Source organism: Heterostelium album (genome assembly GCF_000004825.1).
Source record: "Heterostelium album PN500 unplaced genomic scaffold PPL_contig12, whole genome shotgun sequence".
In the NCBI taxonomy this organism is placed as follows: Eukaryota; Evosea; class Eumycetozoa; order Acytosteliales; family Acytosteliaceae; genus Heterostelium; species Heterostelium album.
This window is the reverse complement of record NW_008805089.1, coordinates 32,731-54,580: the sequence shown is the minus strand read 5'-3', so window position 1 is coordinate 54,580 and position 21,850 is coordinate 32,731. Positions and strand designations below refer to the sequence as shown.

The 21,850-nt window shown below is 36.5% G+C and overlaps 4 protein-coding genes across 4 annotated transcripts; 3 read left to right on the top strand and 1 right to left on the bottom strand.

The window, feature by feature from the left end:
• Nucleotides 1–111: 111 nt before the first annotated feature.
• roco7 (WD40 repeat-containing protein) lies at nt 112–6,341 on the top strand (the record flags this gene model as incomplete). Its single annotated transcript, XM_020576163.1, has 4 exons — nt 112–410; nt 489–1,988; nt 2,025–4,829; nt 4,898–6,341. The coding sequence occupies 4 exons, from the start codon at nt 112–114 to the stop codon at nt 6,339–6,341; spliced, it is 6,048 nt and encodes a 2,015-aa protein (XP_020433412.1).
• A 98-nt stretch (nt 6,342–6,439) lies between these two features.
• Nucleotides 6,440–12,004, top strand: PPL_05272 (uncharacterized protein; the record flags this gene model as incomplete). Its single annotated transcript, XM_020576162.1, has 6 exons — nt 6,440–7,055; nt 7,474–7,495; nt 7,639–8,327; nt 10,446–10,970; nt 11,037–11,288; nt 11,358–12,004. The coding sequence occupies 6 exons, from the start codon at nt 6,440–6,442 to the stop codon at nt 12,002–12,004; spliced, it is 2,751 nt and encodes a 916-aa protein (XP_020433411.1).
• Nucleotides 12,005–12,075: 71 nt separating this feature from the next.
• Nucleotides 12,076–12,177, top strand: PPL_05271 (uncharacterized protein; the record flags this gene model as incomplete). Its single annotated transcript, XM_020576161.1, has 1 exon — nt 12,076–12,177. The coding sequence occupies one exon, from the start codon at nt 12,076–12,078 to the stop codon at nt 12,175–12,177; it is 102 nt and encodes a 33-aa protein (XP_020433410.1).
• A 55-nt stretch (nt 12,178–12,232) lies between these two features.
• rrpB (RNA-directed RNA polymerase) lies at nt 12,233–21,786 on the bottom strand (the record flags this gene model as incomplete). Its single annotated transcript, XM_020576160.1, has 7 exons — nt 12,233–12,317; nt 12,393–16,420; nt 16,500–17,205; nt 17,273–20,446; nt 20,883–21,121; nt 21,172–21,289; nt 21,578–21,786. The coding sequence occupies 7 exons, from the start codon at nt 21,784–21,786 to the stop codon at nt 12,233–12,235; spliced, it is 8,559 nt and encodes a 2,852-aa protein (XP_020433409.1).
• Nucleotides 21,787–21,850: the final 64 nt, after the last annotated feature.

Here is a 21,850-nt window from a genome sequence, read left to right as displayed (position 1 = left end):
AGTTGTAATAATAGTAATAGAATAGATAATAGTAGTAGTAGTAGTAAAAAATAAAAGTTTTGTGTTTGTTTTCATTGATTGATTGATTGATTGGAAAAACGAAAAACAACAATGGATAATCATTTAACAAGTCCAAGTAGTGGTGGTATTGGTAGTGGTGGAGCCAACGGTGGTAAACCGATGCTCTTCAGAAATATATTTATATCACTCGATCCAACGTTCTCTTTTACGTTGATGGACAACTTTTGCAGAGGTGTTTCAGCACAAAAGACAACCGAGATCTTCAATTCACTTATATCGCTACTCGATGACCATTTCCTCGAGTTATTACGTGTGTACATTAGAATCAACTTACAACAACAAAGTACCGTCGGTCCAAACGATGATGCTTCTTTTTTTAGTTATAAAAAGTAAGTACAGGAAGTGAGGCTCGATTTCAAAGTTCATAATAATATATTAACACATAACAAAACATTATAACTATTTAGTGTCGTTAATAGAATGACATCAGCATATTTAAAGATACATTCGAGTTCAACGGTTGAAGCGTTGCTAGCTAGTCAGATGCAAGTGTTGGCAGCCAACATTCAACATTTTTGTTTAAATAATAGTGGTGCTTCTTCACAACAGAATTCAACAGCAACAGGAACATTGTCAGCATCACTAACACCTAGCTTTGATCTTAGTTGTGGCAGTGACACCAGTAACTATAGTAACTATAGCAGCTATAGTGGTAATGGTAGCAGTCTAAACAACGACGAAGCACTCATTCAATTTGCAATATCGATCATCAACTTTATTTGTAAATCACACGATAAACTATCACCACAAACCTATTACCTAATGCATCTACTCTACAGTGAGACAAGTTCAATCTCCAACACTGGTGATCAACCACGTTATAATATCGAGTTGGTAAAACGTATTTTCTTTGGCAAGTTGATCGTTCCAACACTTGCTAATATGAAACCATCGGCATCTGCATCTGCACTCACCAAAAAGGTGTATGTAGAGATATCAAAGATCGTAAGTGATCTTGTTTTCGAAAAGAGTCTACCAGAGATAGGTGGCACTCCAAATATCACCAGTTTAAATAACAACAACAACATCAACAATAATATTTTATCAAAATCAACAAATGGTCAAAAGATTGGATCACTTGGTATACAGCAACAGCTAAATGAATTCTTTAATATGATAGTCAGTCAGTTGCGACGTAGCCAATCGTTCACACCACCCTTGAAGCCGTCAGCTGTCAACAAAGATGAAGCGTACGCATATTTCATTCACTACCTAAAGACAGAGTCGTTGCAGCTCGATGAATTTTTCAAAAAGGCAAAAGATAATGGAGTTGCGAATGGCGAGCGAAACTACTATCTCTACGGTGTCTTCAAGGAGCTTTTGAATGGTTTGAAAGCGATATCGATGGGTGGACTCGGTCTGACTAGTTCATCGTCGCGAACATCGATTCACGCTTCACCGCAGCAGCATCACCAACACCACCATCACACCACCGGCAGAATCAGATCGACCACCGGCATTGTCGAAGCGGAACTCAAGCTTTCGTCGCTCACGCAATTCTCACCGTCACTCGCACCCAAGAAAGATTCACACATCGAGCTCAAGAAGTGGTCGTCGGACGACTTGCGTTCCACCTACAATGGAAAGTCGTACAAGCGACGATGTGCAGTGTTGGAAAGACAATCGAAATCAAAAGATATACTTACTTTCCATATTTATACGTCCGATACCAATATGACCGTGAGGAATATACGTGTGCCGCTCACCGTTAATATTCGTGCTTTGATGTCGCGACTTCTCAACGACCAAGAGATGTCCGATATCAGCTACAACAAAGATGTTCAGGACTATGAGCTGGTGGTGCGATACAGTGAGCAACTGGTGATTCTGGGTGTGAACAACAATGGCAACGACAACGCAAGTGAAGCACGTGAAGTTCTAACCGATACCGACCTACCATTGTGGATGTATGACGTCGACAATGAATGTACTATTATTTTCAGACCAGAGAAGAAGCGAGCTTCACAGCCATTCTCTATTTATTTAAAGTGTTTGTTTCCATCGTTGCCAAACAACAACCCAATGGAGTCACCTCGAAGCGGACTGCCCTCGAACAACAACAACAGCGGCAACAACAAGAATCCAGTGATTATGTTTGTCAGTCTTCAACTCAATCCCAAAGCAATCATCGAAGAAACACTGCTCAAACATGTTATCGAGTTGGATCCAACTCGTCTTGGTCTATTCCTTTATGATCTCGATGAGAACGCCCAGGGATTGCTACCGTACCAGATCCCAAGCGATCGTGTTTTGGCAGGCAACAAGATTGGAACCATGGATATTCTAGAGTGTAACTTTAGATATGCATTCGAATTCACTGCAATCAACGAAGCCATCAATATTACAAAGCTGATCGAACAAGACACCTCGATAGAGACAGCAACGATGACTCTTGTCAATGCATCACTCAACCACAAGAACAACAACACAATCACTCCACGTACCGATCTAAATCAATTCGCCATAGCAATAGTCTCACAGAACACTCGAATGCCTGGGTTCCTCAACGCAGGGACCAGACTCTGCGACTATCCACTGAACCTTGGCGATGAAATACTGATAACTTCGCGTCAGATGATCTCACTCATTGAGAAATTCGAAAAGAAAAAGCATCTCTCTAGCTCTAACGATGACCAGCAACATGTTGCGCCATCTTCCTCGCAGATGAAACAACCCGATACCTCTGCAACACCACTCGTCTCGACACCAGCTCAACCACAGACACGCTATCGATTCAAAGTAACTTGGATCGGTCCAAAGAAAGAGGTGAAAGAGTACAACATCAATCTGTCACCACTCATGCTACTCGGTGTGCCACCACTGAACACCTCGCTGATCAATCCACAGTCACCTGGCACACCACCCTCAATCAACATTGCGCCATTCGAAAAGAGAATTTCAATCTTTTTGACAAACACGCTAACTCTCGATCCTTCGTTGGTAGCCAGTTCCAAATCGAATATCTGTATCAACAACGATGTTAAACTCTGCTTTGTTGGTGACGAGAGTCCAGACAAACTGAATCTTTTCAACATTCTCAAAAAGTCGGGTGTCACTCGTCGCGAAGGATTGAGCAACAACGCCCCACCTACACCATCGCCAGCTACAACTCCAGGTCTCAACGGACAGATCAACGGTGGTGCCGACCGTGACGACCAAGACCTCACTGGAATCAAAACATCCGACTGGATCTACAATCAACCTGAAGCACCAGACTATATCGTTGCATTCAAGATGTTCTATTTCAGTGGACTCGAAGTTCACCAATCTACTCATCCATTGTTTGTCACACCGGAATCGATCTTTGTGGTCACCTATCCATCGACAGCATTGAATGAATCGACCATCGAATATTGGATGGAAATTATTCAGGCTAAATCACCAGGATCCATTGTCATAGTAGTCGGTACAAGTACTGAGGATCCATCCAAGAAAACACAATATATCTCACAGACACTGTTGTCTCGTTACACAAACATTCTCCACTACCTCCAAGTCAACATCAAGAATCTTAAGCAAGTCAAAGCTCTTATCCATTCGATCCACTCTATTGCCAAACAAAAACAATTCCGTCAAAAGGTTCCAATTCCATTCGTACTACTTCGTAATCAATTGATAGAGACCTGTAAAGATGCTTCGAGGCACTCTCGTATACCCGCCACTTCACAAGCCAAGATTCGCTCCATTGCCAAATCCATCAATTTGGAATCACGTCAGATCGATGACGCCATGAAGTATCTCTTGCGCTGTGGTGATATCCTCTACTACCGTGACGACGGTGATAATGAGCTCAATGACATTGTCTTCCTTGAGCCACTCTGGTTGTCACGTGTACTCTCGACCGTCACCAACTTGAAGCATCAGAACGGTTACCTCTTGATGGGTGGTATCAACCAGGCCTGGGACGAAAAGTATCCACGTTCGATTCACACCTCTCTCACTCACCTCTTGGAGCAGTTTGAAATTATGCATAGCAACACCGGTGGAGACAACGGTGACAGTATCATCGTGCCAATGTTATTCTCTGAGGAGCGTCCAGTGGTAATGGCAATGCTCTGGCCAGAGTTTGACCATATCCGTCAGCAACACGAACGTATCTATCAATTCCAATTCCTTCCTAAGGGATTCTTCTCGCGTCTCTCTGTAAAGATGCTTCAAAACTTTGATCCACTCTGCATTTGGCAAGGTGGAATGGTTATTCAGCCGGCTGGTCAGGTTTGGGCAGGTGCAGCGAAGAACGATCATGGCCAAGCCTTCATTGAATACAATCCCGGTCAGTATCGATTGAAGATGACCGTTCGTGACATCAAAGGTGGACAGTTACTCAAGAATCTCGTCGATATCATTTCATCGTTCATCATGTGGTATTTCCCAGATCGTTTGACCAACACCTATGTCACATGTACACACTGTATTGAATCGCGTCGCAAGGAGAATGCAACTATCTTCTCACTCGATTTCTGTGAGAAAGAAGCATCGCACGGCAATGACTTTGTGATGTGTAGTGGTGTGCACCAAGTCAAGTTGAGCGAGTTGGCATTCGAAGTGACAGTACACAGCAACAAGTTCTCTATCATTCCATTCAAAGACTTGAAGATTGGTCCACAACTAGGAGCCGGTTCATTTGCAAATGTATATCGTGGTCTTTGGAATCAATCGGAAGTTGCAATCAAAAAGTTGAATCTCGAAGAAGATGACACTACAACTGAGAAATTCAGAGAGTTTAGACATGAAGCAATGCTTAGTGGGTAAGTAATATGTAACTCGGTACAATCAAATTTGATTATTAATTTTTCATTCAATAATAATTGTACAGTGATTTACATCATGAAAATATTGTATCATTGAAAGGTGTATCAATGAATCCATTCTGTATTATTACAGAGCTATTGAGATATGGTGATCTATCGAAATTCCTTAGAAATACAACAGATTCTTTCAGTTGGAATACAATCTTGAGATTGTCGATGGACATTGCCAAGGGTATGTCGTTCCTACACAGTTGTAAGCCAATGGTTATTCACAGAGATTTGAAGAGTGCCAATATCTTGTTGGGTGGTACTTCCATTGATACTCTGATTGCCAAGGTGTCGGATTTCGGTCTATCCATTCGTAACATTGATAAGGAGATTAAAGGTCGTAAAGTTTGGAATTGGCGTTGGCTAGCACCAGAGATCATCAAAAACCAACAATACACCGAAAAGATCGATATCTACTCCTATGGTATGGTTATTTGGGAGTTGATTACTCGTGACGTTCCATTCGATGAGTACTTTGAAGAGTTGAAGTGGAATAGCGTCATCGAGGATAAGATCATCGGTGGACTGAGACCGACCATCCCCGTTGAGTGTCCAGAGAGTTACCAATCGCTCATCAAAGAATGCTGGCATGAGGATCCCAAGAAACGTCCATCGTTCGAAGAGATCATTGTCAAGTTGAAACACATGCAACAGACATTCCCACTGGCAACGAAAATGGATTTCAAGCGTGCAGCCGACCACACTGTAGAAGCCAGTGTCGACTACTCACCGATGATCAACCAGTTGGATGTGTCACCATGCGACACTCCAGGTCGTATCAACGATAGCGATATGATTGTTGGTGCCAACACCACCCGAGTGTTTGCTGACAGACACTTGCCATCGCCAGCCGGTCTGGAACCAATTGACTCACCGCGTCTGCACATTGGTGGCGCAGACATTGGCGGATCCAACGCCGATTCCGATGATAGTATCTCTGTTGTCTCTGCGACACCGACCATGTCAACGGTCAGCCAATTTATTCCACACAGCTCCTCGTTTGTTTTGGAAGATCCACCCATTGTTTTCCGTGAGTTTATCTCTTCGATGCTCACCTCTGCCATCCATTGTATGCTCTACGTTCACAACAAACAGGAACCTCAAGTTTGGTGTGGTTGTGGCGATGGTTCAGTAACTGTTTTCAACACCAATTCGAAATCGATCATGGCTAGTTACCGCAGTCCTGAATCAACAAGAATCATCGGTATAACACAAGTAAGAAAATCGAAAGGAAAGATTGTCAATCCACTGGATGAAGAAATTCAAATATGGGCATACTATTCCGATGGTATTTTGATCTACGATCCCAAAGTTCCATACAAACCAACCAGAATTATCAAAACCAGTTATATCTCTCACCTCTTTGATGACGGTAAATCCGTTGTTACCAATTGTAAAGAAAAGAATATGACAGCAATTAAAATCTATAGTAAAACTGTAAGCTATAATTATATTAATTAATTACTTTATTAAAATTTCTAATATTTTATTTTCCTCGTCAGAAATTTAAATGTAAAAAGACGATAAATTTAAAGATCGGAGAAGGTCATATCTCAACGATGGCATTTATTAAAGGTGTAAATGATTCGAAATGTTGGATCGGTACTGAAAAAGGTGTTATCTATGTATATGATCATCCAAGTTTCTCGACGTACTTTACTATTTCCGATGCTCATTCCGGTACTGTTCACACGATAAAGCGAATCGATCGAAACATTTGGACATCCAGTGAGAAAACGATATGTGTCTTCGATGACCAATTGAATGTCAAGAAAAAGATTGACAATATCACATCAAAGGTACTCAGTTTGACTGCACACGACCGCTACGTCTATGCATCGTGTTGGGACACATCGATACTGGTGTTTGACAAGGAGAGCTTCCAGTGCATCCAACAGCTCAACAAGAAACACTCGGATCCCGTCAGTTTTGTGGTTGCCGTACGAACTCACACCTTTGGAATCTCTGAGCTCTGGGCATCGTCGTGGGACAAGCGAATCTCTGTCTACAGCATCTGCGAATCCGATCAACCCGCAGCCAACGAAGATAGCTCACCCATTGGCAATGGCTATGCAACGATATCAGGTAGTACTTCATTATCCAGCACTTCACTGCTAAGTGGTATGCATACCACCAAAAAGCAAACTTCACCTCCTTCTCCCAAACCAAGAGTTGGTAACATATTCTAAACCATCAAATAAAAAAAAAACAAACAAAAAAATACATAAATATATATATTCCTTTTTTTTTAATTTAAACCTAACAAACTAATTTTTTGATCAAATAAAAATATATTTCGTTCATTTTTGATAAACTTTTATGTTTGGTATAAGTATAATAGTAAATAACTTGACAAGTAATTTCTATGATCATCAAAAAAACACTTATTTGTGCTGTTTCCCCCCCATGTCACTGGGTAGATCAACACTTTTTTTAAATTAAATTAAATTTTTCATTAAAATTAATTTTCATTTTATTTATCACATTGAATTAATTGTATAACATAGATATTATTCTTTGTAATGAACACTTAAATTTTTATAGATCATATATATTGTTTTTTTTGTATATTTTGTTAATTGTTTGTATATAGTTAAATTAAGTTTTGTAAATTTGTAAATAAATAACTTTATCATTATATTTATATATATATATATATTTAATTGTTTAATTGTTTTTTTGTTATATTATAAAAGATAAAAGATAGATAGATGTTGGCTGTAGATGATAGAGGTCATAGTAGGATGTTCAATAATAGTGGTGTAACTGCGGCTGCAATAGCAAATGATCACCATCCAATACCTTTGGTCAAAACAAACACCAACTCCAATAACAACAACATTATTAGTATTGATAGTAATAATAATAGTATAGAAAATAGAAATGGGGTTGTTAGTGGTAGATGCTCACCAAGTTCCAATATTCTACCACTGTATATTGAAAAGGAAATAGTAAAGACAGTGTTGTTCGATCGTAAATATACACCTATTGTATGGAAACTAAGATTGACTCTTGTTTGTAGACGTTGGTTCGGTATGGTCGTAGAAGAGATTCCACAAATGCTCTCACTGAAAGCTATTAGTCTTCATTCGATTAGAGAGTGGCTCGATCAAAGTCAGTCTAGATTCGCACTATGGCCAACTCTCGATACATTATCACTCTGCACCTCTGCAGATGGAAGTACCACCACCAACACCACCAACAACACTAACAACACTAATAACAATCAAATATATAACAACAACATTAGCAGTGGTAGTAGTAGTGGTAATAATACAATAATAACAGGATCATCTTTAAAAAAGTTGTATTATAACAATACTAATAATAGCAAGAAAGGAGGAGTGGGAGGAGTAGTTGTTGGTAAAGGATTTCATCTTGAGGTTTCTCTACCAAATGACACGGAACTGAAACAACTGTATGCCACAGTGAAATCAATAAAGATCAGTATGTACGATCGCGCTCTATTCGATCGACTGCGGATCGATTGGAGATATTTCTCGTCATTGAATAATCTAAGTGTTTACAGCCATGTTTCATGTGCCGATTTAATTAATTCATTAAGACAACCAATAGTTTTGAATGGCAGCTTGATATCCTCGCCATCCACCCAACAGCAGCTACAACAGCAACAACAACAACAAATCAAAACACTCAATCTACAGTGTTATGGTGTCGATTTGAATTCACTGCTTGAGATCATCCAGGAAAGAGCACCGAATCTTGAAAGTCTTTCTTTCCAAATGAATGAGAATGAAAATACAATTGAACCATTCCTACATCAGCTATCAACGGTTGTCTCACACTCCTTGGTGAGACTGGAGATCTCCACTCGATCGTACATTGATTTCTCGAGACTGACCAACTCATTCCCGCGATTGACTCACTTCAAATTCAATGTTCGCTGTAAACCTACGCAGCAAGAGCTTCAGCATCAGCGTAGTTACCACTTGTCGCTGGTCAGCTTTGTCGAGCTCTCACCAAACATCACTGAACTCTCCATCCAGGAGCAGACCAACAACCACAATGAGTGGATCGATCTCGTTCGAAGGAAACCACTGATTCGCAAACTGACACTCTCCATCAACAACAACAATAGCACCTCCAACATCCACATCGGTGAGTCCATCCACCAACAGGGTGCACTTCCCAGCACTCTCCAACATCTCAAACTGCACCAGACCAACCCAAAGTACACCATCAATTTCGTGAGACTGTTTTCACATTTGACATCGATTTCGATTTACTCGCTGGGCACCGGTTGTCTGCCTGAGCTCTCAAAGTACATCGGCGAGACACAGCTACTCACCAGTTTCAAACTGAACTACTGGGTCAACCAACATCCCAATAAACAACCGATTGAATTCCAGCTCGATCCTTTCTACTCGGCGATTCAAAACAACCAGTCGCTAAGACTACTTGTAATCCGCGACTATGAATTCTCCATCCAGGCATTCAACAAGCTTAGCTCAGCACTCGAGATCAATCAAACACTACTCTTTATTCAAGTACGATTCTTCAACATGACAATTCCCAAGTCATTCGAATTGATCCTTTCCAAAAAAGTAAAACAGAATCTTGAATATCTCGTTCGTACACTTTACAGAGTTTTTTAAACCATCATCATCATCATCATCATCATCAACAACAACATCATCATCTTTATAATCATCATTATAATAACCCATCTGGTTTTAACAACAAAAAAAAAAAAACTTAGATTAAAATCACCTGATTAAATCACTTTAAACCATGCACACTCTTTCTTTATCTAAAATAAAACATTCATTATATTTATCATTATCAACAAATTTAGATTGATATAAGGTTTGCTAGATTACAAAGTTATTAATTTAAAACTATTTTTAACTTATTCGTTTATTAAATTTAATTATTTTATTTAGCAAATGGTTGATTTAAGTTTTTTTGTTTATTTCCTATAATAGCATTTCAATCAATCACACAATTAACCGGTTTAATTATAACCAGTCAACAATCTCAAAAAAGTTAACATGTTAAAAAAAAAAAAAAACTAATCTTTGCTTGATAATATTTATTCTGTCTTACAACACACACGTGTTAAACTACCAACCAATATTAAAAAACTAGTAATTTTAAATTGACACTCAAAAAAACATGAAAAACACACACACACACTTAAAATTGTGTGATGATGTTTTGAGAATTTGTGGTGTGGATTGTAGTGTGTTAGGATTTTCAATTAATATTTATATTAGAGAAAAAGAATTTTGGACTATTTTAAATTTATTAGTTTATTTTTATTTTTATTTTTAGGAGACTTTATCATAGTTTTTATTAAATTATTGTTATTATTATTTAATTTATTAAATTTCTCTTTCAAATAAAATTTTAAATATATATATCAGTGTCCATTCTTTTATATATCTTTGTTAAAATTTTTAATTTTATGTTTATTAATTATTAGTAATATGTTTTTATTGATAATATTTATTTTTCTAAGTTTTAATTCTATTTTTTCTTGTAAGTAATGTAAATATTTAGTTGTTTTAATAAAAATATTAATACTTTTTAAAAAATTATTAGTGGAATTAAAAAATGGAAATGAAAATTTTGTAAAATATTATGATGGATATGCGATTGTTTCGAATGTAACGGTTGATACTGTTCAGAAGGTTAGTGCTTTGGAGACTAGTTGGGGAAAGTTGGCTTTGGGTGAATTTAAAAATATAGCCTATCAAGTGATGGAGGATAATAGTTTGAACATTACCATTACAGATGATATAGTGTTTAGAGGATTGATTAGAGTTTTTGGAAAAAAGAAAAAAGACACACAGGATTTCTTTTGGAATCCAGTGATTGTTTCATCGATTTCAAGAGTTCCAACAGAAGGAGGAACCATAACAGTCATTGGAGAGTACCTTCAGATTGTTAATAACTCACCAAATTCATTAATAGTTTCCGAAGATAAGAAATTTAAAGATCAAAATAATAATTCAACAAGGAATATTTTTTATTATTCATATTCATCAGATATTATTCAAAATAGAGATTTGGATATAATTTTTAAAGTTAGAGATTCACAATTTCATTTTAATTATTCTTTTCTTGGTAAGTTAAAAAATAAAAATAAATAAATTAGATCTTAATGTATGATACTAATAAATAAAATAATAGAACCCAATATTACGGGTGCATATTTCGAAAACTCTAGTTTAATTGTAGATGGTAGTAGTTTTTCTGCCAACGATGAATGGATTGTAGTTGAAATTGGAGATATTGTGATGAAAAATATTTCATTAAATAAAATTCATGTACAAGTAACTTCCAATGTGGATTCAGATTTCCTGACCTCTGTTCAATATGGAATTCACCCAGTTAAACTCAAAGTTAATAATGTTGAATCAAATCTTTACAATTTATCTATTGGTAAATATATATTGTAAAATTAAATGTATTTTCTTTGTTTTTATTAATTCTAATATTTAAATTTTAAAGTTCCCACTTTCAAAGATATTAAAGTGAATATAGATAATAGTGTTCATGGTGGTTTGATGGAAATCCATGGTTTATTTTTATATCTTAAAAATAGCACCAACATTTCAATTACTTTTGGAGATTTGAATTGTACTGTAAATACCACATTGTCAAATAATGGTACTTTACTTTATGCAAATATAGCTCCTTTTTATTTAAATCAACAACCAGGAGTTAATAGTTTAATCAACACCTCAATTATTATCAAAATTAATGAATATGAAACATTTTATTCATATGGTAATATTACAATCAACTCACCTAATATTACTTCGATCAGCGATTTAAGAAATGGAGAGGTCGACATCTTTGGAACATACTTTGGAGATGTTTCTAAATCTAATTTAGAAATCAAAGTTGATTATGTACCATGTAATATTACCTACCATTCAGATACTTTAATCAAATTCATTAAACCAGAATCAGAAGAAGGTCAAAGAGAACTCTTGGTCAAGATCAATGGATTCCCAATTGACTTTGGAGCAAATGAAATGTTTGTTTTCCAAAAAGATGAAAAAAATGTGGTTCCAGCGGAGGAAGATAAAGACAAAACCAATTGGATCTTTATGCCAATAATTGGAGTTTCGATTGTTGGTCATTTGTTATAAGTTTCTTGGTATGGAGATTCAAGATCAAAGAAGATCAATACGAACGAGTACAATCTATATCAGAAGTGGAGATGACACAAAAGTTCTCGAAATTTGTCATTGATGACGAAGCCAGTAGTTCTGACGAAGATGGTGGTGAACACATTACAATAAATTTAAATGAAAATGCTTAGAAATATATAACATATAATAAAACTCAATAAAATTTAAAAAAAAAAAGTATTTTATTTATAATACAATAATATTCTTCTTTGTAAGAGTTTCTAATATCTCTGTGTTATTTAATCGATGTAAAACTTTTAATCCACTCTCCCTATAAATTTGGTGTTTAAATATTAATATTGTAATCTATAAAAAAAATAAAATAGAGTTATATATTTATATATACCAAAAAATAGATGTAAATTCACATGTATCTAAAGGAGATGGCAGTTCACATGAAAGTTCCAACTCATACTTTGTTCCATAAAAAGAACCATTGTTTCTATACTCTACGATTTCATGGATTTGTGCATTCAATTTATATTTGGAGAGTGGGTGATCAGCAGGAGGAACATAACACTTGATGTTCTTGTGATGTCTAATTAGGTAAACGTTGCCAATGAAATCATCAAGAATGATGATTGGTGCCATTTGATGATCGGAAGAACTACTGTTTGAAGGTGGTCTCGGTTTTACAATCTTTCGAGTGATGTACTCGTAGTATGCTTGGTCAGTTGCAACGGTAGCTTCTTGTTGGTAATGCTTTTTGGATTGAATACAGTATCGGATATCCAGCATATGTGGGTTTGAGTGGTCAGACTCTGTCAAATCACAAACGAACCAATTCAAACCAATATTTTTGAGATTGTTTGGTGGTTCTAGATTCGAGTTGACACCAACTTTGAATTCTGGAATCTCTCGTGAATTCATATTACAGCAAAGTGTGTAAGTATCACTATCAAATTGATCTTCAGCGCTCAGCTGAGTGATTGTCCATCCCATACTCTCAAAGATTCCACATATCGTTTGGTCATCTCTACCAGAACAATTGGTAAAGAAGGCACTCTTTGGAATATGGCTATTAGGTTTGTTTTGCTTCTCTACTGTTCTTGTGGTTTTGTATTTCTTATTGAAAACCTGAGTTTGATTTTCATCATCATTTCCCTTCTGTTCTTTCTCCTCCTTCTCTTTCTTTTTACTCTTTTCTCTAATCTCTTTTTGCTTCAACTGGAAATTCCTTTTCTTTGTCTTGGAAATCGCTTTTTGGAGTTCGGTGATGGTAAACTCTGCACCTTCGTGTGGACAATTGAATAAATAGATATTTCCAAAACGAACAAATACCTTCTTTTGACCAAAGCGTTGCTCGTCTACATATTTATGACAAATATCCAGTTGATTCAAGATGGTTTTGGTAAACTCTAGTTTGGCTCCTTTGTACTGATTGGAAAGATTCAAATGCTTGAGTAACGGCATCATCTTTGGATGTCTCATTGAGTGTTGGATATTAAATGATCTGTCCTTCTGGAATTTCACAAATTTGATTTGATCGGAAATGGTGTTACATCCTTTGAACAAAAGAACAGTGCCTCCACCTGGTACATGATTCTTTCCACTGTGGAATGGTAGTGAAGTGATATCCATAGAAGTTCTATAGAGCTCTTCGATTGCCATATGAATTTCATGAGGTTCACCATTGATTTTCACTTGAAGGCATCCTCTTTTCGACGGCTGAATTTCCAGTTTAGCATTGGTTAGCGCTTGTATCTTACTCTCGAGATACTCTTCACTTCCTGAAACATGTCGAGACATGATTTTATCTAGATTGATAACTTTACTCCTGTCATATTGACAACGTTTCAAAAACTCTGGAATACCAGGACTTGAGCTAAGAGTGTGATACCCAACATTGAAAATATCAAAGAGATATTGATCGTTGAAACTATCAGGACTGTCATTGAAAACAAACGATGGTACATTTGGAAGATCGAGTGGACATGTCAGTACAAATGATTCTTTGTTATTCAATGCCTGGGCAAGTCGGTTCGAATAAAACTTGAAGAATCCAATCAAATATTGTGCCAAGAAACAGCTGTGCGTCTTTGAAGCCTCAACAAGAATCTGGGAGAACCAATCGACGCTCTTGTTCTCAATTTTGTTCTTGACTTGAATTTCATCAATGATCCTCTCTGATTTAAAATAGTGAATTACCATCCATATCAATGACCATGTCTTTAAGTTTCTAGCTTTGGATTTCTGAATGTGGTGAGTGATGATACCTGTTTCTCTACCCCATCGGACAACAATATGCATGATCGGAAGAATGTATGGATGCTTCGAATAGAGATTGCAAACCATTGCTGTCTTTGCGATTCCGTTGAAATCCGCAGAAATATCACAATCGATCTTGTTGAGTTGGAACTTTACAATTGGTACTGCAGTGTCAGAGATATATTCGATTGACTCTGCGTTTGATTCATGCTTTCTGAGGGCACTTTCCAAGTGAAGAAATAGCGCATCTCTATCACCTTTGAATCGATCCATAGTATCTTGAATGTAGAGATCCAGATCTGAAAACAAAGGATCAAACAACAACATGGACGACGATCCAAACAAGTGAATTTGGACATTTTCAAACAAACTCGATTGGCTTAGTAATTTGAGAAGATCCGTCACCATAATGATACGCTCAGAATAACCTTTTAGTAAATCGGTCTGGTGATCACCAAGATATTTGATGATCGATGTCGATAGGTGATCTGGCTGTTCATGACCAGTCTTTATACTACGTTTCGGTTGATATTGCTTGACAATCCAATAGAAAGTGAGAGTTTTATCATTTTCAACATCGGAATATGCTACCTTGTACCATGCAGACACCTTTTTTTGTATTGCTTCACTATTGAAACGTTTCTTCTCGTCAACATCCTTTCCAGGAAATACTCTAATGAATTCATCTCTAAATGAATCTTGAATTTCGTGATAGGATTTCTTTAGTTCATCAATAATCAACTTGGTGTAACGCATCGAGTTGATTGTCTCTTTGATGAATTCAATAATGATATCCTCCTCACGATCAATATCATATCTGGTCAACAGAGAATTGATTGCAAACTTATAACGAGTATAAGTTTTCTTGGCATCGGCCAAGTACTCTTGATATCCATCCACAAGAAGTCCTTCATCAACAAAGGTGTCAGGAATGTATCTGGGAATGGCTTTAAGTGGTACTGAGATTTGGTAAAGTTTTCCCAAGATTTTGTGCGAGACCCAATAGTTTTTCTTTGGCATTGAACTCTCCATAAAGTTTGGATACAACTTGAAATAATTAAGATGTTTCTTTACTATATCTGGTACCTTACCGTTAACTCCAGTTTTGAATGCATCGACCTCAATGAAATGTTGGATGGCAAGCTCAATGGCTAGTGGATGAGTCGGTGAGAACTTGTCACAAATCGCCAGATGACTGAGTGCAATCTTTCCAAGTGAACCACGTGTAATATTGGTAATGTATTGTTTAACCAACTGTTTGTGAGATCCATCGTATGGTGGTTCCACTTTGGTATTGGCTGACTCATCTCCGAGAAAAGGTGGCTCGGGAGTGATAAATTTAACCATGGTCTGGTCAAAACCAACAAAGTAACGATCTCCGTCCAAATCACTACCTGAGCACTGTTTGAAATTAGGGACTTCACCGTTCTGAGAGAATGCAATCACATCAACATAGCAATTTCTGAGTTCTGGTACATCGACAGCTGTCAGCACTCTGATATCACCTGGATGCAAACAAGGATTCTTACAAACAAACACTTGGCCTGTAATTACTTTTCTCGAGATATGACCATCCTCCTCATCAATTGAGATTTGTAGGAATACTTCGTCAGGACCAAGAATTCCAGATTCATCTGAGACGCCAAGAACTGTCCGAGCAGAATCGATTTCTATCATACATTTATCTTTGATTTGATCGAGTTTCTTTAGATAACACAATTGGAGAGATGAGCAAATCAATGGATCGTTGGCAGCTAAATCGAGTTCATCAAATGCTTCATCGATACTCGATAGTTCATGCATAATATGTCGACGTACCGATTCATCATTGAAAATGTGAGCAAGTTTATCGAGAGCAGCTTGTTGCAGCGACAAGAAGAATCCATCCAGCACACCGAGACCAACCAACAAATTGATGATCTGACGATTGAGATTACATGCTTTCTTACTACTGACACTTATCACCTCAAGAGTTCTATTGTAAGCGTGCTCATCAGTTGTATTGAACTTTCTCATCGATTTCCTAAGATATATACCACGTCTAATAGAATGATGAACTGAGACTACTCCCTTATTACCGCCGATTCTAATTTGATAGGCAGAAGTATCCTGAGGGAAATTACCAGCAATCGCTATTTCTCTTGCTGTTTCAATACCAACATATCCCTAATGTAATTAATTATCAGTTTAATATTAATATTGAGTTTTTATTATTTTTTAATAAACAAAATAGTAAGCTACTTACACATCCTTCAGTAAAGTTATGATCATTTCTAACTATATCATCTAAACCTTCATGATATTCATGTGGAGGAATTCTAATGGTTGGAATGGTAGATGGAAAAACAAGAGACATTGCACGCAATGCTTTTCTTGCTGACCAACTGCTATCGGTTTTACCAATCATCGCTTCACGAATCTCCTTTAGACGACTCTCTTTATTTACTCCCTCCTCTACACAATAGAACCACGATTGATAATTTCTGACTTGTGATGAACTCGAACCCAAGAAATAGAATGTTCCCATCTCTGGAACGTTGATACCATTCAGCAGAATATGGCTATAGAATGGCAGTAGGAAATCTTGATATTCAATACGGATTTGTAGATCCTCCTCTGTGAATTGAACCGACATGAATCGCTCCGAAGGAAACTGACGGATACATCTGTTTCCAAGTTGAATTCTTGGAAGATTTAGAATCACTCTTGTCGGTGTAATGTAGGCACTCTTTACCATGAAATGGTGCTCTGGAATTTCATTCTCGAAATTCTCTTCTAAACTGGAAATATCCATTTTGATAAGGTTTTGATAGTTTTCAAACTCTTGACAATCGATTGCTCTCTGTATCATATACAATGCAGCAAATCTCCTATCTTTAACCACTAAATTAGTCACATATTCAAAGAATTCTTTTGGAACATTATTCTTTCCAAATCCTGTTTTAGAATTGCTAAACAAAAATAAAAACATTAATAAAAAATTTAGACAAATAGATTTGAATAATTACTAGTATTTACCTTTTAAGTACTGCAAATAAATAAGATATTTCAAAATCTTTTAATATGATTGTCGGATTGGTTGGAATGCTACTACTAAGATTGCCAGAAGTTATTAATTTAGGTTGTTTGTTATTGTAATGTTGAGATGATGATGATGTTGCCGTTTTAATTGATGCCAAATAGTATGGTATATTCATTAACGTAATCAATTGATCAAGTTGATGTGGTTCAAGATTGATACGATAGACAAAACAACGACTGAGGAATGGATAAGCACAAGAACTATATCTCATATCGATACGTTCGTCTTCATTATCATCGAAATCAATATTGACGGCAATGGGTGGACGTCTCACAACAAGATAGAATGATCGTTGCTGTTTCTTGTCTGGATCACAATCGTAGAGTGCAAAACTCTCGATATTTTCATTCAAGAAAATTAGAGTTGGCCCCGATGAATATGGATTGGACTCTTCGAAGAAAGTGATTTCCAACTGTCTTTCATTGCCATAGAATATCACTGCCCATGTGAATAGTATCTCGGATTTGTAGGTGGTCGGATCAACAAAGTTGCCAGCGGAAAAAGATGCCAGAGTACGGAAACAAGGTTGATTCTCATCTTTCTTTGGAACGGGCAGTTGAAGAACCACCGGACGTGTAACTTTAGCCCACCAACCTTTCACACTGTAGATGGCTTTGAACAATGTACTCAAGCTAGCTTCCAACTCTGCTTTCTCTTCATCCGTTCCACCCCCACCATCTTCGAATCCAATTCCAACTAGTAGATAGTTGGTCAGATAGTTTCTAGATTCCTGAGCTGCTTTCTCCCTTCGAACATCCAGGATATTGGATCTCAAAGACAACCTAAGCAGCTTCTCCAACTCTACAGGTGAGTTATAGAATGAGAGATATGCTTCCTGTCGGTTTCCAAGTGGTTGGAATCTGTTGGCAACAAGCGACCAATCATCAACCATCGAATAGGTAACCTCTTCATTCGACGACTTGTCTTGATGCATGATTTCCGTGATGACTTGGTTGAGTAGTGCTTCCGATCTACGCAAAATATCCATCTTGTTGACCTCCTCATGAGATTTAACATACCAAAACTCTCCTTCTTCTTTGTTTCTTGCACGTCCTCTTCGCTGGATCATTGATCTCATATCCAAATCATCGTCAAAACAGAGAACGAAATTACATGTATTAACATCGATTCCTTCCTCCAACACACTGGTTGCAACCAGTAGCTTTGATTGACCTTCTCTAAACTTCACCATGATTCTCTCTTGTTTCTCAGAGTCCATTCCATCCTCACCATTGTGTCCAACAATGATTTTCGCATTGACTTTTGAATTGATTGGTTCTTTCTTTAACATATGAACCAATGAACGAGATGTAGATCTCTTCTTCACAAAGATAATACCACGAAAATTAATAACTTTCTCTTCGCTGTCGAGCTTCTCTGTTAGTTTCTCAACAACTCTTTGGTATCTCGATGAATTCACTACTCGCTTTCCTCCCTTTTCAACGACAAGGTTATGCAACTCCTCAATGAAATCTCTTGAACGACCTTCTTGAATTGCAGTACTGGCCAGATCATTCTCGAGATAATTCAGGAATTGATTGAATCCTTCGACACCGGTGACCATCAGCCATTCAAAGATTCTAAGAATATCACCCAATTCATTGGAGACTTTGAGATCATTATGGACTGTCCAAGTATAGAATTGTTTTAGGTTGCTTCTAAACGATGGGTGATTATTATCTGACAACTCCATTCCTTTCAAAAAGTAATTGCTTTCCATCATGATTGTCTTCAACCTCTCATTGATCTTTTCTTTTACCACCTTGAAACAATCCTTCTCCTCCTGCGTCAGAGTGAATACCAGTTGATTGGATTCCAAATTAATGGTTGGTGGTAGATTCGGACGGAATACACTAGATGCAAGCACCTTCTCCATCTTCATGATATTCCCAGTGATCTTTATCCTATCTTCACCACTGGATGGACTTGCAGATAATCCAAGAATTCTCGGGTATAATTTGGCCTCCATTTCTTTGTAGTGTGTCATTACTTTCGTGTAGGAATGATCGCCAGTCGCATGATGAACTTCATCAAATATAATCGTATGGAAATCACTGATACATAGCTTACGAGTGTTGAACAAATTGATAATGGAATCACATGTTGCCACAATGATATCGGGTCGTTTAGATTGCACTTTAAAATTGATCTTACGGTCAGACAATCGGTTCTCACTATTCAACTTTAAAACAGTCAATGTTGAATTGTGTTTTTTGATTGCTTTCTCTTGTTGTTCAACTAATGGATTGGTATTTACGGTGAACAACACCATTCTCTTATGATTCCCCGCTTGTTGTTCCGGTGTCCATTGATTCACTGCAACCATCTGTTGAATCAACATGATAGCTACCAATGTTTTACCAAGTCCAGTTGGTATCACCAATAGAGTATTCTTCTTAATGGCTCGTGCCAATGATTCTATTTGATATTCTCGCGGTTTTATTCCACGTGTCTTCAATTGATCTACATTGATCCTCTCGGGATATCTTGTTTGTTGATAAGTCAACGGTTGTTTAGGTAGATCCTCTTGATCGACGTCGTCTGAATCCGAATCGATTTGATCACCTTGAAATTCAGGTGAATTCATATCGTATGACTTGATTAGACTTCCATTGGTTGCGGATTCAACGATGAGTTGCCAAGTTCTCTTCTTTGGATAGGTGATGTCCAAGTGACTCTTACCCAGCGCAGTACACTCACGATCGAAACTATAGAGATTACTGCCATCCGGTTTCTTTGCTAGTATTTCATTACCAATTGCCATCTTACACTTTGAACAGAACGTCTTGTTTTTACAGAATTTGTTTGGTTTGTGGCTTGGTGCTAGATACCATGAAGTGGCAACATCAGGTGTTTCAAATGTAGCCAAATGATATCCACCATTTCCTTCCTGAAACAAATACAAACTTGAATAAGGAAGTATTGCTTCTGCACAATCCTTACCTCTGCAAAATAGATAATCTTGTTGAACAAGAATATCTAATACTTGATCCATAACTCGTTGGAAATATACAATATAGAAAGAATTAAGAGATACCAAGAAGTTAACTATTTCTAAATATTTAGGTATAAAGTTAGTCAATTTTGATTGATTAAATTTAAATTTACAACTTAAATAAATAGATAATATTAAATAATATTTATATATACATACTGACAGTTATATAATTTTACAAAAATGATTATGATTAAAAGATATATTTTTTATTTGTATTAACACAACAAAGATAAATGCTTTTTATAAGCAACAACATTATAATAAAGATTTATATTGGTATAAACAATGCATTGCGAACCAACTTGTTGATGAACTTAAAGGTTTAAGTTATTAAAGTTTCAACCATTGTTTATTAAAAAAATTTAGTTGTGTGAATAAAAATTGAAAACTTGGTGAAAAATAAATGAAAAACTACCTCTTTTGGTTTAATGATCCACAAAAAAATCATGTACATTTTCTAAAGTTTGGTGAAAATCTAACTTTGAGATATTCAAAGTTGTCAGATCGTTCTTCAGACAGATATTCGAGGTAGTAAAAGAACAATATACCAGAGTGTTGGATGTTGATTTATAGTTATTAAAAACTCTTGAACTAATTCATCATTATTACAACTGTCAGTATCATCATAATATTCTTCATGTTCTTCTTCAACATTCAAATATGGAAAACAGTATCTAATGTCTAGCTTTGTAAATGTTTTGTTTGACGCCAACATTTGGGTGATTGGAAGTAAATCTTGGCTACCAATTTGATAGAATCTAAGATGTTTGATTGCTAGCAATCTTTTCTATTGTTTCACATCCAAACAAACCAAGAGGAGTTGCACATTTGAAATACTGAATTCTCTGTTGTTTGAGGATCGACTTTAACAATTTGATACCACGAAATCTGATAGGTGACCAATTTCAATTCGACTGAGTGATTCAAACGTAAAGAGTTGAGTATATTTGAAATGCTTTAAGCTGTCACACAAACTGATCTTAATCGTTGGTAGTTGTTTGATGATGTCTTTTACTAGTTTCATCCCACCGGTACTGAGAAAAAGAACTTCTGACTTGCCAAACTTTGAAATGAATTTCAAGACCTCCAAGTCATATTTATTGGTACCGTTTTCAAACATATATTATCCATTTAAATATAATTGCTTAACATTGTTAAATCTATAGATTGATTTCTGTTTTGAAAGATTTACAATCGATTGCTTTATCTTTTCATCTCCATATTTCGTAATATTACAATTAACTTTAATAGATTGGTGGCAACACAACGCAATATAATTTCAAACCAATCTTTACAAACCAATACAATGTCAATTGCATTATTTGATTGGATATATTGAACAGGTTCGTATAAATGTTGAAATAGATCAAAACTAATGATAATAGTTTGAATTATTTTTGACTTTAGTATTCTATTATCATTATTATTATTACTACTACTTTGATAAGACATGTTAGTTTTGTAATTACAAAAATTGTAAATTATTCACTTTAGGGTGTAGTGTTAAAATAAAAGA